Genomic DNA, 18016 nt, shown 5'->3' on the forward strand with positions numbered 1-18016 from the left:
TATATTCGGAAAGAATAACAGTTTTATTAAGTAAATACTTGTGTCGTCTAAAGTTTCGTCGGAACGAAGTTTACGGGAAGTTAATTAAACAAACGGAGACGTAACAATATTTTAGGCCTATTTTATTTTTATTTTACACTGTGTACTTTAACTCTAAAATGCTAAATGCATTACTAATGAAAAATTAAACAGTAAGCAGCTGTAAAATCTTTTATTTAGCCTTAAGCCTAATCATTGAGGTTTCAATAGAGTACAGAGGGTTGAGTATATTAAAAATATTTTAAATATGCAAATCAGCAAGTAATGTGACAACCACAAGTAATGTATGGAATTGTATTGGAATAGAATATATTGGAAGTATATTTTGACATTTTTGAGCATTTTGTAAGTAATGTGATGCCATTGAATATTTATTGCTTTTGGGAAAGGTATGTAACAGCCTTTTCCAATGCAAAATATTCATACATCAGATCAAAAAATATGTTCAGATCAAGTGTTTAAAATTTCCAAAACTAGAATATCCCTTGTACTTAATGGCAATGGAAAACTAAGATATATGGATCAACTTGGAAAACCAAGACCATCCACAAAGAGACCTGCAACAAATCTTGTGAGAAGCCATTAATGCAAAGATCAATGGCAAAAGCCATTCATGTGTTCCAATATATGCAATATAATCAAGAAGATTCTCCATCTGGAAATATAGCCAATAGGTTATGGGCTCACCTAGATTAGGCTTCAAGTTATACCTCCCATTTAACAATCACATATCTCAAGCAGCTGGAGAATGAAATTGGTATTCATGTTATTCCATGTGAACAAATATTGGTCAAGTTGACAGATGCAGTGCCTTTGGATTTTTTTTTGTGATTAGACTGCTGAAATGAGTACTAGGAAACTGTTGTCCTCTTACACTAGTTGGAGTGTGGAAAGCCTACAGGGTGGAGTGGTGTCATTGGACTTAAAAACCTTATGACAGAGATTTTTTGCAATGGAAACTATGCTGCAGGACTATTGTCAAGATGCATGTTCATCAGATAGAGAATGACTGGATTTGGTGAGATGGTTTTAAGGATGTTATCAAAATATTTTTAACACAGCGTACTCATCCTCTGTATTAGGCCTAAGGATTATTTTTTGAGTTTAGTTAGTCCTATAGTGTGAATTTGGATTATTTTATGATGAAAGCTTTTTGTGAAAATGAGCCTATAAGCATTTACAATTATGTTAAACTAAAATTACTTCACTGTTAGCTTAATGTTTTTCTTCTAAATGTATTAGTCTTAGCTTACCATAAAGTAGTGATGCTAAATTGCAAAAAAAAATAATGTAAACAAAATACTTTGAGCCAGTATTTGTAATTATTGTAAAATATCAGAGTTAAAAGAATTTAGTACATAAATGGTTAATTTATGTTTATACACTACCATCATTTAAAATTTTTTATTAGTTGACACTAATTCTTTGTTAATATTGAGCCTAGTGAGATTGAAATATGTTTTGGAGGATTATAATTTATGTTTACTCTTCATTTGTTAAGGTGAAGTGGAAATGTTAAATCTTGTTCTCCCTTGTAGTGTACTAGTGGCTCAGTAATTCTACATCAGCTACAACAGTCTAAGTTAACGTATTATAAAGAAGAAAAGAAATATACAAACTTTTTGATATATGGCTGTCTTGTAATATATGAGTTAAAAAAAAATATATATATATATATATTCATGTGTTCAAATTAGTGAAGGAACTGATGTGCAGTAAAAGGTTTATATGTAAGGAGATTTGGTATTGTAGATTGGCAAGTTCACATGCCACAGCATTTACAGTTTGTTTTAATGATCAGTCAGAAGTATATCTATATAGTAAATTATTTTGAAAATCAATAATAATTTTGTAATAGTAGTAGATTGGAGCAGGTGAACTTGATCGATGCTAAGATCAGTTAATACAGTAGATACTGTATAAATAGCACATGTAAATTTATTGATATGTCTCACAACTTGTAGCAAGACACCATTAATATTGCTAATGAGTGCTTCATTTGCCTGTATCATGATGTCATTTATCCAAATGTAACTGCCTCACCAGCTAACTTCAAATTGGAAACTGCTTTAACAAATGTTTTATCAGATTTGGTTTACATGATCAGATGTGCTTGTGTGTTAATGATTGTACGTATAACTAGAACATGATGCAATGCTGCTGTTCTTTGTTTTCTTAGGGAACCGTAATGTTCTAAGAGTGGCTTCTTCTAATAGACTGAAGAACTCAGATGAAGAAAGTGGTTTAGACAGTATAGATCTAGCAGAATCTCCTGTAGAGAATGAAATATTTAATTTTGGTCAACATGCACCTCAGTGTTCAAATCTCTGCTGTGATGGTCAGAGTAGTGGTTTTATCGAGGTAGAACAGGATGACAAAAAAACTCCAAACCTAAAGTTGTTCCAGCTAGTGTTTTTACTGATGCTCAATCCCTACCCACAGCTCCCACAAAAGATGTACTACAGAGCTTGACTAAGAGGAGTGATGAGGATGGTGCATCTGAGGCAGACCGAGATGTGCCACAAATTCTAGTACAGCAGGATGACATCACCAATTTAAAAGAAGAATGCTCTGTGAAATACCAACAAACTGATAAGCCTTCATCCAAAAATGTGATGCTTGATATAGAAGACATTAAAGAACTGGGGCCTGATTGGCCGGAGCAAGATTTTTTAAAATCCATTAACTCCAATCAGACATGGGAAGATGATAATGATGAAAAAACCTTGATATGGCGAAGGTTTTCTGACACAGTTGAGAATAGGAGAAGAACTACGTTGGAAGCCGAGAGTGAAAGCCAGTTTGAGAAATCATGTAGAAGGTATTCAGAAGATAGCAGGGTTACTCCTAGAACAAGAAACAAGATAGGCCTTTCCCTAGACTTAAACACAAAAAATAGAAAGTCTAATGTCATTAACAGTATCCAAGAACGAAGAGATACATCAAGTTTACTTCATCTTTCACCTCACCCAATTACTGAAAGGGGGCATTATAGCTCTTGTGAATCAGAAGTTGACACCACTTGTCCAAATACTCCTACCAAGGTGAAAATAAAATTCTTTAGCATCATTTTTAAATATAATTAAATTAAATTACAACTACTTCTTATTTTTATTTATGAATACTTTTTTTTTTTGAAGATGCAGTTTTACACACAAATTTCTTTTAGAAATAGGATTTTCCCCAGGACTTTTAAATATATTGTTATATTTTATCCTACAAGCCTTTATAGAGAATTGTAACTGTAGTCAACTAACTAAGAGACCATATTTTCAGCCTCAGACATCTGATTTAGAATGGCCAATAATCACCAATACTGACTGCAACAGTTACAGCTCAGATTCTACATCTGAAGCTTCTGAAGGAGGAGAGGATGAAGTTGGTTCCTGTGATGATCCATTTGCATGGGAATTCCATGAGGTGAGCTTTGAATAAAGGTTTTTGGATCACATGGATGTTTCTTAAAGTTGATCTTGTTGAACTAAGTAGTTTTTCTATGTGAATTTTATTGTTGTTTTTCTAATGATTGGCTTGCTGTAGTTTTATATTATAAAACATAAAACATTAAATCTATGTATGTAATCTTAATGTTCCATATTTCAATGTTACAAGTGAATTGGCACAAGAATCCTGTTAAATTCTCTCCTTAATCTATATATAAAACTCAAAAGCTCTTTGCTTGTTTGTCCACCTCGTTCACTGCAAAGGTCACATTTCTCTCACATGAAGGTGCTTGAAACAGCAATTGTGCATCTATTGTTAACATATACATTTCACAAATAAATTCTACACAGACGTGACATTTTTTGGTAAGTTTGAGTTAACATTTAATTCTGAATATAGCATTATAGGCCTATTTAGTTATAGATCATTAAGTATACATCTACTAATACCTCGTATATTTAACCTCACACACAAAAGAAATGTATGCAGAATTAGAATGTCATGTGTTATGAAGCAAACAGTAATGTTTTTCTCATGCTTTTTTCTTTTTATTTGTTGACTATCCAACATACAAAGTAATTTTGATTTTAAGATTAAAAATACTTTTTGCATCAAAAAATTTACAAATTTTACATACAAAATCTTTATAACTTCTAGATAATTATCAAATGTTTTTTGTATAAAAAAAATTCATATTTTATTTATTATTTTCACTACTGTATCTTTGTATGGGTTGGGTCACTTTGACCGATCTCATAACCACCATAAAAAATTTGGAAATAAATATAAATTATGCTTTTTTCGTTCTAGAATAACTACAAATTATAACCCGACAACACAAATGTTTAGTCTAAAGAGCTTAAATCTCATAACATTATATATCTATATATATTTATTATTTGTGTTATAGTGATATTTCAACAGTGCCTGGCTAACATTACAGAAGTTGCAATGATGCAGTGCACATGCACTCATGTTACCATATCCAAGAATATAAAACTGGCCTTTTTAAAGTGACCTGTCTTGGCTGTGTTTTAGTGGACTAGTATTTTGTAAAATACAGTCACATTTCAGTTATAATACATTATATATGTACATACATTATTACTATTTACAAATAAGTACTTAAACTTATTTTTCTTAAAACATAGAACAGTAAATAAAAAAGTATAGCAAACAATTATCTCTTCTAGTTATGAACTTTGTACTCGTTTGCTGTTTGCCATAGGTTGCTAAGCCATATCAAATTTTGCATGTGGACGATGTGAAGCAAAATAATTTTTTTTAGGTTTTTATATACGTTTTAAAATAACGAAAAATTGTAAATTACTATATCAATACCACAGAATTCCAATATAATTTATCAAGCTTAGTAACTAAGCTGTATTTGGGTCTAAAAAAATATTAAATTTTGAGCTCACTAATGTCTGACCTTAACCCTTGGAATTTAGCATGAAAAGAAAGAGTTTGCCGCATGAAAGCTTCACAGAAGCTGAAAAAACCACTGAGCTTTCTGTTGGTTATACACATGTCATTGGGCAAAATAGGTGTACATAAGCAGGTATTTTTAAAAAGTGAAGAGGTGGGCAGGGCCACCATTGTTGATTCAATAAATATATTAATATCTCAGAAAATAGAAAAGATAGGTTATTATTTTACATTTTAGCTTGTGAATAATGGTAATTTAAGTATCTAATTCATAAGAAACTATAGACTGTATTTGAACATCTCAAACATTTAATTTGAATCAGTGCTGCATTCAACATACCACATGACACACAAAAATCAATATTTAGGATTTTTTTTTAACTAATGTATGATACTAAAATTTGAATTATAATCTACAATTTGATACAAAACTTATTGATATACATTCATGAAATAGTAGTTCAATAAAATTTTGAATGCAAGTCAACAAACGTGATGACATGGACTTTGACCCATGGCTTGTGTCAGTGGCATTAAGTGACCATATAGAAATATACCCAAAGTAATAAAAATTGTGACTTAATGCAAATATTGTAAATTCATCACTCAGAGTTTAGAATTGTACACAATATTAGATATTTTGTCTTTTACAGGTATTCTGTAAGGTGAGCTATAATAGCATTGCTGTAGCTTAATTTTAAACTTTACACATTTCAAGCACTGAAACAGGTGTTTTGTTTTAATTAGGACCACTGCAATTTTTTCTTCTAAACTATTTTCTAGTGTGTGATAATAAATTACAGTATGTAACATAAGCTCTTTGGTAAAAAATAATAATTTTCATAATAACTTAGATTTATATGAAATATTTTTCCTTTAGGAATTCTAAACCAATTTTCTGGAATTAAGAAAGAAAAAAAGCCTAAGAGGGAAAAAAATTAAACATAGAAATTTTGTGATCATTGTCAATACCATGCAAGTCACATAATACACACCAAGATTTTTAATTGTATTTATGTATCTTCCAGAAACAGGCTAGATAAAAACTATCATTCAGATTTGTTTTTGACATTTCGTCAAGTCATTGCCCTCAATAGATAACCATATAGTCAATGATACTGGATTAAGTATGAATTAAATACCAAATAGCTCTGTTTTTGAGCCTGAAATTAATGTGGTAAAAAATATAAGTTTTTAGATTAATACTTAACCATTTGTTACTTTAAATGTCTGCATCTAGGTTTTGTATATCAAAATTCTCGTAATTTATGCTGCTGAATGCACTTTGTCTAATTTAGATGTAGTAGGTATCATAGTAGTTTCTTGTGATATGGCTTCAGATATTGAAATAACAATTTGTTTGTTCAACTATTGTTCTTTACTTTCTTTTTTTTTTTCATTACCTTTGAAAATGTGTATAATTTACCTTCATATATTAAGAAACCATGCTTCAAAGACTCATTTTTTTTATTAGGGGATTTTATAATTGTTGTAAAATTCACTGATATCTTATGGTATAAAATTTGCATCAGTGCACCATTCTCAACAGCAGTCACCTTCGTTAGATTTAGCAACTAGAGAACACATAGTTAATTCAAATTCTGTCAGTCCTAGCAGTTAAAATCCAAAATTTAACAAACTAGAAAAGGTAACCTGCAGTGCTAAGCTTATAGAATAGTGCAATAAATATGGTGTGGACTGTCCCTTTCCATTATATTGAGCTTTAGCACATGAACTGTCCATCTGATGCAGAAGTACTTGTGTTACTTACAACATTAAATGTCACTTTCATTTGGCATCAGCTTCACTTATTTTGCCATCACTTTCCCTGTTAACTCATTTAAGCCATCATTTGCAGGATTAATGCTGTAAAAGTGAAATGGTGGCCAAAGTTAAACCATATGTTTGGTATCTGGTCATCATGACTTTTGAGTGATTGAATGTGTGTTGATCTTTCTTGATTAATCTCATTTCATTTGGCCTTTTCAGGACTTAGTGATTATCATCTGGTTTCTTAGTAATTTTTTCATATAACATTATAGTTTGCTTTGTACTCTAAAGTACTACATGCTGCTCAGACAGTAAAGGGATAGTTGAAGTTTTATTGTTTACTAGCTATGATGATGTTATTATGTTATGTTAAAACAAGTGTCTGATAAACAGCATGTATTCTGATATGCAAATTTTAGTCATAAATAAAAGTGAAGTGAAACATACGAAGACCTCAATCGAGACAGTTGAACATTTCCATGATGATCAGCTAGAAGCTAGTTGAATACAGCGAGTCATTGCAGCATGGATACAAGTGTGGTTAGTATGATGTGGACTCTTTCATATCACCAACATTGTTAGCTGAAGACTTGGAATGGGGAGGCTACTGTTCATTAATGTCACTTGATAATAGGGATTCAGTGCAACTGATGAGCTTCAGCTACATAACGTTAACAATTTAGAGCAGTAATTGAATGAAAAGTCAGCATGCAAGAAACAGGCTTTATGAGTTTGACTTTTATGCCAAATTACCAATGGTGTACATTCCTTTAACATTTGCTACAAAACAACACGTCTTCAATGGTTACAAGAACATGTGTTTTCAGGTTCACATTACAACCAGATACAAGACATGTATGCATTTGGAAACTGACTAGGACTAGATCCAACCCAAATTTCATGCAATAACCGGCTGTGATGGCATACTGGTCTGTACAGAGATACTGGTGGCTAAATCAACTTTTATGTACTGTATGTGCTATACTAAGGATGCATTCTTAACCATAGTGTTGCCCTGTTCAGGTACTGTTATTCAGAATATTTTTCTAATAGATAACATATGACCCACCATATTCAACTGATTAGCAACTTTATAAAGAAGAGAATATTAAGCATCTAGTCTGGACAGCATGCTCTCTTGATTTAAATCCAACTAAATGTGTATAGAATACCCTGGAAGATGCTTGATAGTGCATATTTCACTTGTAAACAGTATTGATGAACTAGAAGCAACTCTTGAGAAGTGGACCTAAGCACCTCACTGATTCACTTATCTCCAGCATGCCACATCAATATAGAATAGAACTTGCATTAGCCATCGAAATGATCATATACACCAGAAACATTTTCTGATTATATATGTGGCTGTAGCACCAAATGAGTATTTGTGGGTGTGAGCTCCATTAGTATATATTTGCATATCAAACCACATGACTGGTCATCTGACACTAGTTTTGTATCAAAATGAACTCATGGTTACAATTTGATGGTATTTAATAACAGTAATTGTGCCTTATCATAGTTAAGACATAGAAAACTGATTATTCATTAATTGTTTTGAACAATTTACTTATTGTTGTGATCTTATTGTCAAATACTACTATTTGCTAGCTGTGATTTATTATATACTGACATTATATACTTGTGATTGGTCAAAAAATATATTTGCTCAATGATGAATCAGCATGCATCACTATAATTTAATGAGTATGAGTGGGAAACCTCCCCAGGTTCATTTTTGTAATGGTTAATGAATTATGTTTTCAGTTTTGTGTATTAAAGTAGAACTGTTAAGTAAGTTTTATTTCTTCATGGTCTTTAACTTTCAGGTGTTTTGGTTTTATTTATATGTGTATGTACTTCTCTAACATTTCTAGGCTTCTCCCCATCCTGTTACTGGCAACTACACTGGTTGTGAAAAAGGTAAGATTTTTTAAAATCTTTCTAATCATTTTATAATTACGTATTTTTTTTTCACCCCAGTTACATGATGCTTTATTATCATCTGAAATTCTCTCTTGACTACAGTAGTGACGATGGTTTTGTTTTCTGTTTGTTGTAGGCAGACGCTCAGGAACAGGTAGTGATCCGCTCCCTTTCCCTGTGGCTTCTTGTGGCCTTCAGTTTTGTTGAGTAGTGCATGGTGCTCAGGATCGTGGTTTTTTGTGGTGTTCATTTTGTATATAAACATAGATATTTAAGAACAATAAGTGATAGTCACATTAACTGCATGATAAACATTTCCTATTTTGTTTGTAGCAACTGTTTCGTTATCTGCTGTTCTGTGTTATAATAGGTGAGATTATAGATTTCTAAAAGTAATAAGGATCCAACTAATCTTATCCTGAGTAGTTGCATTCTGTTCCTGAAATTCAGTATTTCATGCCAGTGTTCAGCGTTAATTAACATTAAACTGTTGAAGAGAGAAATGTACAGAAGCAAGAGTTTCAGTGGTATTTATTGTTCATTTTTATCAATCTTCAAATTGGGAAATACACTTAAAGTTTGCATTATGGTAATAGTCTTCTTTTTGTTGTGTGGTTATAGAAAATATATTGTGGAACATTAAATATTGGCTTGAATATATTTGATTATACAGTGTATTTTCAGAACATGTCATGAAAATTGTGAATGTAATTATTAAAAAAGCATAGAGTTACATTGCACTTTTTACCTGTCATTTAACTTGCAGTAGCTAATATAGTTCAGGCCCAACAATTTTATCTAACAGAAAAGGTAAAAAATTACTTTCATGAAACTTAGAAAAATCTACATATAATAACAAAAATTTTATATATTAGAATGAATCCAAGAATGTCTCAAATTGTAATCTCAACTTTCTTTTAAGCTTTTCATATTTCCTTCAAAAAATGTTTATAAAATGTTTGGCTTCCCAAATATAAGAAACTGACCTAATAGAAATACATCAACATAATACATCAACTCTGCTATAAGCTCATTAAAAAACTTAGTCAAATAATAATATGGTTAAAATTTTAATATTATTGATATAATATTGCTGCCAAGTATTCACAGTCAAATGAGATGTTTTTTTCTGAGGGGAGGGGATAAAGTAATATGATTTTTTAATCACAACTCTCTCTCTGAAAACTATTACAAAATTTGGTCCTTTGAAATAAAATCACAAAGGATCAAGACAGCAAACAGTTTGCTAGAATGTTTATAGAATGATTTTTAGTGATATTATCTTTTTTTTTAATTTTTAAAATGTGTGTTTGTGTGTGTGTGTGTGTGTGTCAGCCTTTCTGTTTAGCTATTATCATAGTGTTTTCTTCTGCTTTCTAAAACATTTATGTCGCTTGCACCTTGCAAAGTGAGCTGCACAATCTGGGAGCGGAATGAATGCAAGAAAGTGGATCTAACAGTCTTGGATATCAGCTCAGCCATTGTAAGAAAAGTGGACTTCAGCACTCAAAGCAACGAGTACCTCATCATTGGCTTATTATTCAGCATTCTTGTATCGCTGCTTCCACTACTCTACAGGCTTCAGAACAGTGTAGCTTGTGATGCCCTGCAGGATGTGACTTCTGATGTGTTGGAACTTAATATGCCTAGTACTGATGAGGTAGCTAGAGTGACTGAGATTCTACAAAAGGTTGTTCTGGGGTCTTCTTGGAGGTAGGTTTCTTGTTGCTTACATTTTATTGCTCCTGGAAAAGTAACATCTAATGTATTTAGTGAAAAAGCATTTGAAGTTGAATTAATTTTATCAACCATGAAGTATGAGTCAAAAGTCTCGAGTCCAAGGGATCAGCATTCAAGTTTTGAAAAACGGTTGGAAAAAAAAAATGTTGTTTTGGTTTGCATGTTATATTTATAATAATTAGTATGAGCATAAAAATGTATTAATTAATATATAGTAGGTCCTCCTTTTACTGTTGCTGGGAAATATGTCCCAACAACAGTGAATGGGTTAACCTTAACTATATGATACTATCAATCAGCTTTGGATACTCCCAGGATTTTGTAGACTAAAAAACTATAAATATCTTCTATTTTTGCTGTAGTCTTTCATAATTGCTTTGGAGTAACTTTCTTCTCTTTTTGAACATTACTTTTCGAGTGGTACCACAGAACTTCCATTAGGTCATCACCAAGACTTTAGACTGGTCATTTCACAGCTTTTTAATCATTAGCTCTTTCTTTCTTCTCCAAATACCTATTATGTAGTAGAGCAGTATATTTTGGATCATTATCATGCTGAAAATTAAGGCTAAGGTCATTTGAACGTTATTCACTGAATATTGTAGGATAAGTGAAGATGCTACTCCTTCATAATACCATCATTGATGAGGCATTCATCATCTCATTTCTAAGCTGTTATAGATCAACCAACACATTTTACATAATACACTGGCTCACAGAACTCCCAACTTCCTATAGTAAAAATAGTTTTTCCTTTTGTTTTCAGACTTATGATCACTACTGTACTATTAGCGATGCATCAAGGATTTTACCATCAAAATCTTTCATCATCATAAAAAGTTAGAAAGAAAATTAACTAGTTATTATAATAATAAATATTCCAGATAAATATACAAATGATGTTTTTGCTTAACTGTGCATTTTTCACTTAATATTATTTTGCAGGAATAACACATATTTTTTTTTTCTAACAAAAAGGTTTATGTTTCAGGATGAACTTGGTGGTTTTGATTGTAGCTATTGAAAGATTCACCCTCAGTGTGTTTTACTTCTTCCTATTGTCAGTGGCAGAAAGAACTTTTAAACAGGTAAGTTTTCTGATAAGGAAGTTCTGCTATTCATAATTCATCATGGCTGTAAATTTTTTATCAATATTCAGATTTTAGTTTAAGAGGTAAAATAAATACTGTGATATCCTTATTGCCCACAGAAAAACATTGTTTCTCCAATTGTTTCATAAATTACAAGGTATAATGATACATGTATCTCTCAAATAATAAATAGAAAGCTATTTCAAAAAAATGTTTTAGGCCTTAATCTTATGATACCATCCAAGTGCATTATTACATATTTTAGTGTTTTATAGCCTCCATATCGAAATTTTAAAGACATTTTGTTGAAGCTACCTGAGATTTCTTGTCCAAAAACTCTCACACTTAAATATATAATTATTACAAACTTTAACACGAAAAGGGTCATCATTTTTATGTGTGTGAATGTGTTGAGCTTAATTTGTACTAGGCAGGATATTAGAAAAAATTATTGAATACTTTTAAAAGAACTCTTCCACATATATTTTGAGTAATGTAATTTCATGGTCATGGATTGACACATTACATTAATATGTCTTGGTTAAATAAGAACATTACTTAACTACTGTGATACAGAAAATATTATTGTACAAAATAAGGATAAGCCTAAACTTATTTCTCAAAATGAAAATGGAACTTTCATTATAAACTTGTAATTATTATACTCAGTATTAAATATGGCAGTTTACTTATGTATTTAATCTAAAAAGAGAAGAAATAATTATAAACATAAGAGAAAAACAGTACTAAAGTCAAAATACACATTCTAGCTCACTAAGTCTAACCAATCATATCTGAGAGTGAAAAGCTTCTTAGTCATTTTTGTTTTAATGCTTTATTAAAAACTAAATAAAACAGATGATTAGAACTGATCCCCACCCCCCCAGAAAAAAACATGGATGTGAATTTATTGTAGCGTATTTTAGAAAATTAAGCTGAAAAATCCATTTTTGGTTCAGCAATGTAGAAAGAATGTTCTGGTTTTTGTTTTTCAGACTCGTGTAGATAAGATAAATAATCCTACCTTAAATCTAAAAAACTGTATAGAAGTCTTGCACATTATAGTAATTCTTTCTCTTAGGAGATTTTTAAATTTTGGGTTGTTTGTACTTAAAATTTCAAACTCAGTGTTATTTGCTATTGTTTATACTGTAATATACTTCTGACTTGGTGAAATATTATTTTTCACACCTGAACACTATCATTCTGTATATCCTCAAGCACGTACCTTATATTTTCCAACTGTGCTCTATATTAATATTCATAGGGTTAAGGGAACAAATATTTCCATAAAATTTCCAAACTTAAACAGGTATTATTTGATCCAAAATAATATGTAAGTATCAACAGTTTAGTGCTAAATTTTTAAGACTATAAGATTGCTACTAAAATGGATTGTGTTATAAAAAATAATAATAATGACTTAAAAATAGTAATGTGAAATATTGAAAAAACTAAGAATCAAGTTTTACATGATGTTTAAGAACAACATATATAGTTAATGTAGCAATCAATAAGTGTAATATACAATTTATTTTCAGTTTTTGTGATTTCCTTTTTTTTTACTACAGAGATTTCTGTATGCCAAACACTTTTGTCACATTACATCAGCTCGACGTGCTCGTAGATTTGATCTTCCGCATTTCCGTTTAAACAAAGTTCGTAATATTAAAACTTGGCTTTCTGTACGTTCCTACCTCAAAGTAAGTTTTATACATCCAAAATATTTCATAGTTAACCAGTCTTTATTTGGGTATAATTACCAAGATTTGAAGAAAAGTACTTTTGTTTGTAATAGTTTGTACTTTTTTTTTATTCATTCATGAAAAAATTTCATATATAATATACTTACTTTTTTTTAATAGCAAGTATAGTTTGGCAGTTCATTATTAAATTTAAGATTTAAATAGCAAAAAGATCTTTGATTTCTTTGATATGTGTTGGATTGTATTCCTTGTATTTTAAAGTATTTTTGACATAAATGGCACATACCCAAGTGTCATCCAGTTTTTAAGACTATCATTTTGAACATACTTTTATAAAATTGTTTTTCATTAAGTTTGGCATCAAGTATTTTTTATTTTTTTTATTAGTTGTGATAAGTATTTTAATGAGTTGCTTTGAGTAAGTCTGACATCAAGTATTTTTAATTTTTTTTATTAATTGTAATAAATATTTTAATGAGTTGCTTTGAATTTTAAAAACTTGAATTTTTAGTAACCTCACTATCATTGTGATTGTGTAAGTTCCTAAAGCTGTTTATAGTTATTCTGCCAAATTGTGTTTTATATGCTAAAACTTCACGTATTTAAAGGAGATTTGGTCAAATTATCACCATTTTTAGCTGTATTTATTGAAAATGTATGGCTATCATAGAAAAGTATCACAAACCTCGTGTTACATTTCTAACACACTAAAATCATTCATCTCATTACCATAATTCTTTCTCAGCTTTACATTCTAGAAACCCCTGTTTATAAAATTCTTCTCATAGTTATGTCTTGATAAACCTGGCATTCCAGTATGATTTGCAGAGGATTACAAAACTCTCTAGACAACATATTTACATGGTTTGGTAGGAATTAGTATAGAGGAGTATTAATTGCAATTTATATGGAAGTTTCTTGTATGTTAATACCATGTTGAATGTTGTGGTACTATGGCCAACATGTTTAACACCTGTGTATTTGGTTCAGATCAAATTCTTTATCACTGACACTGCAATTCTGTTAAGTGGTTATTTATGACTAGAAGAATATGTCACAGCTCTTGCCAAGGAAAGATATTCAAATAGTAAGATTATTGAACAGTGTTGAACCAAAAGGCACAATATTCTGAAAAAGGGAGCCTTTGTTGTTCTCCATGAAAGTGATAAAAACTCACATAGCAGAGAATTTAAGACATGAACAGGCTGAAAAATACATATCAATCTACAAAGTGAAGAGTGTGGTTATAAACAAATTATCCTTGAACTGAACAACCCATTGTACTGAAACTGGGTGATTTTTTTCATTTCAATAGATGTAAACAAAAGTCAGATGTAAATATACTTTAGTAGACATTTTATACAACAATATATAAAAAAACTTATCAAAGTTTATAAAAGGGTCTAATTTTAGGTCGTAGAATAACATTATAAGTTTATTTATTGATAGTATTAAGTACAGTACCACTTAGTCCGAACTAAACTAAAACAACATACACAAGTCATAGTGATAATTTATCTCTTTATTGAATATAAGTCAAACTTAATAAAGGATTAACTAATGTTAGGCTTAAGACAAGTGGACTTACAGATTTTGGTGTCTGCAATTAGAATTCTTTTGTATTATTTAAGAAATTTTGTATTTAAAGAAGTACTGTTGCAATAACGATACTAATTTGATCACAAATATTTTGCTGGTCTCTGCTAGTAACAAGATAATATACAAGGATATGAATTAAATAAAGGCTCATAAGTTTCCATCAAAACCTTGAAATCAGTATCTGTTTATGTGAAAAAAAAATGGCCAAAGAAACTGGAATGGCATCAATCCCATTCAGTCAAGCTCTTGGATGCAGCTTCCATAAATTTCTTACCCTTTAACTAAACTTCATCTTGAAAGCTGATGTCTGTGCAGTGTGGAGAGTTTTATTTCTTTTGTTTTTGTGGAAAGTATTTCAATATCAGTATTTGTTTTGTATGTTGTTTTTTTTATAATATGCAAAAGAAATTATGTGTGTGTGTATTTGTGTAACACACAACAAGCTATAACTTTTTATACCTGAGCAGATGCTACCAGTGTCTGGACGAAAATCTCAATTTACCCATAGGATGGTGAAAGCATCCAATAACATTTATGTCTCTTTGACTAAAAAACTAATCCAAACTGTGTTATTATCCACAAAATTAAGAACATTGAAATTTTATAAGGTATGGTAATAATTATTAGGAAATCATGAAAATAATTCCGGCACAATGGGCAAAAATTTACGGGTTTAAGAGTTGATAAAGATATATTGCTGCATAACCAAAATAAAGTCACCAGGGCACAGACTATATGTGAGATATAATATGTAACATACTTTTTGGAGAAGACTGGAAGTAGAATGTATTTAGTGATGGAGGTACAACATCTATCCATCTTACACAAGGCCTCACATGTAAAGAATAAAAGAGGAACAGAAGAAAAAATAAAATAAAACAACAGAACAAGGATGTTGGGTGCACAAGGTCCCACATCTATATAACCCTTCACTGCTTACAGACAGTTGTGGGAAGGTGACTGCTATAATAAGAAAAGAAATAAAGTTCTACCAGTGGGGGTGGTGAGGAAAAAATCACCTCCTGAAGTTGGCATTCCATCCTCCATTATGATAGTGAAGGCTCAGAGTATACTAACATAAAATCTCTACCAAGTTATCTGAACTAGTATAACACCCATCATCCACCCATACAGTCTACTATGACTACTAATTTTCAGATTGTCTTGTACCTTTTATAACAGTTTGTATATGCACGCGTGTTAATATCTTTAATACATGTTTAAAAATAGTGCCAAGATGTTTTTTTTAAAATTACCTTATTAAAACACATTGTATTTTAAAGTTTTCTCAAATTTAAAGCATAATATATTTAATACTTATATCTTGATATTTATGTAGTAAGTTTATATTTGTTATAAAATATTTTGGTAAATTTATTTGATGTTTGTTTTTCAAATCCATTAAATATTAATTTGTGTCTCAATGTTTCAACATTAGCTATGTGGGTCTTACTTCAGCAATCACCCCCAAAGACTAGGACACATCTTATATCACATGCTATAACCTGTTCTCTGGTAACTTTATGCAGCATTATATTTTTATTAAGACTTTATTGCTTGTTCAGCATAAATGTTCTACTTCATCATAGATTTGGTCTTGCTGTTTTTAATGTAGTCCTTTTCTTTTAATATACATCATGGCTTTCAGAACAGAAAATACCATATGGCAAACATGTAGAAATCAAAGTTTTGGTTGCAGAAGAATACTCCATGTGAAAAATTGTAACAAGACCTATATTGAAATAGGAACTGTATGAAACACTGAAGAAAGTACATGAAAATAGCACTAATAATTGAAATGATAAAGGTAGAAAACTAAAAAACACTCCAAAAGTGATGTTAAATATCTCAGGATATGTTCTTTATGAGGTAGATGATGGTACATATCTTGCCAACTATCATGTTGTAAATATAGGTATGAATTTTACCTCATGCTCAGTAAGATACACATTAGCATGAAGCAGTTTCTATAAGTGTTTTAACACTTTTAAACCCGTAATTTTTTGCACATTATGCTCTCAATGTGAAATTAGTTTTGAAACAAATGACAGTGCTTCATGGAACTTCAGATCTATTTATAAAAGGTGGATAATAACATGGTTTGGATTAATTTTCAGCCAATATTATTGGATGTTGTCACCATCCAATAGGTAAATCAGGATTTTCAGCCAGATGCTTAGAGCTTCTGCTTGGGTTTAAGAAGCTTGAAATCTCTGCTGAGAAGTGGTTATCAAATCAAAAAGTTGACATGAACATTGGACTACAAAGAATTGGGAGACAAAGTTGAATTTGGTTGGCAACAACCTACAACAGTTATATTTCTATGGTAGAGAGGAAACTAGTATTATAGTCAGTGTACAATATTTTAGTGAAACATGGCAAGGAATCAGTAGAAGTTTGGGGCTACATTTCAGCCACTAGTGTTGGTGATATACACAAAATTGATGGCACCCTGACTGCTGACAAGTACAAACTGACAGACTTTGATCCATCATGCTATTCCCGCAGGAACCTAATGAATCTCTGCCTGATGAATTTTCCAGCAAGACAATGATTCTAAGCATACAGCAAATGTGAAGAAACAAACTCTTGATGGTAAAGAAGCCAGTGGATCATTTGTAATCATTGCTTGGCATACATAAAATCCTATTGTTAAATTATTGAGGTTATATATACTTACCTAAACCTAAAAGCTGAGAAGAAACATGGGACATGTTAAACAATATTTCATAATTTTACATTGATAAACTTTATAGCAGATTGAAAACAAAGTATATTACCCTGTGTAATGGGCTCACTTATAGAATACTAATGTAGAACTTTTTACTATTTTTTTAATAGTATTTTATACCATTAATAAGATTAACACTACTTGTTATTTGTGAGTCCTCTGTGTATTGCTTGTATGTTCCATAATTATCTTCATTGCTGTCGCTGTATATAATTAATTAAGATTTATAAAAGTTATGACATATTTATTTAGAATTGACTATTGCGATGTATTGTAAAGGTGTGTATATATATATAACAATATGTATTCCTTACAAAAAGGTTCATTTACAGTTTTAGCAAGAGTGGAAGCACTTCTTCCCAGTTTTTGATCACTGGTTTTCGTAGTTTTATCATAGTGGTTTCAAGAATATGTATATTATCTCATTCTGTGTTCTAAGGAGGATTATAAAGTGTTGATTGATGGGACTTCCCTATCTAGGAAGTATGTCATTGATGATCAAAAAAAAAAAAAGCAGGTAACTGATTAACAGAACTTCTGCT

General features: G+C 30.8%; 1 protein-coding gene across 1 annotated transcript in view; it reads left to right on the top strand.

Moving 5' to 3' along the window:
• Nucleotides 1–18016, top strand: part of LOC106460761 (putative homeodomain transcription factor 2) — a 60428-nt gene that overhangs the window by 35085 nt on the left and 7327 nt on the right. The window contains 8 exon segments of the mRNA XM_022387538.1: nt 2219–2502; nt 2505–3083; nt 3316–3459; nt 8559–8604; nt 8744–8761; nt 10017–10320; nt 11339–11435; nt 13010–13141. Of these exon segments, the coding sequence (XP_022243246.1) occupies nt 2219–2502; nt 2505–3083; nt 3316–3459; nt 8559–8604; nt 8744–8761; nt 10017–10320; nt 11339–11435; nt 13010–13141 (1604 nt within the window).

Source organism: Limulus polyphemus, unplaced genomic scaffold (assembly GCF_000517525.1).
Source record: "Limulus polyphemus unplaced genomic scaffold, Limulus_polyphemus-2.1.2 Scaffold830, whole genome shotgun sequence".
NCBI lineage: Eukaryota > Metazoa > Arthropoda > Merostomata > Xiphosura > Limulidae > Limulus > Limulus polyphemus.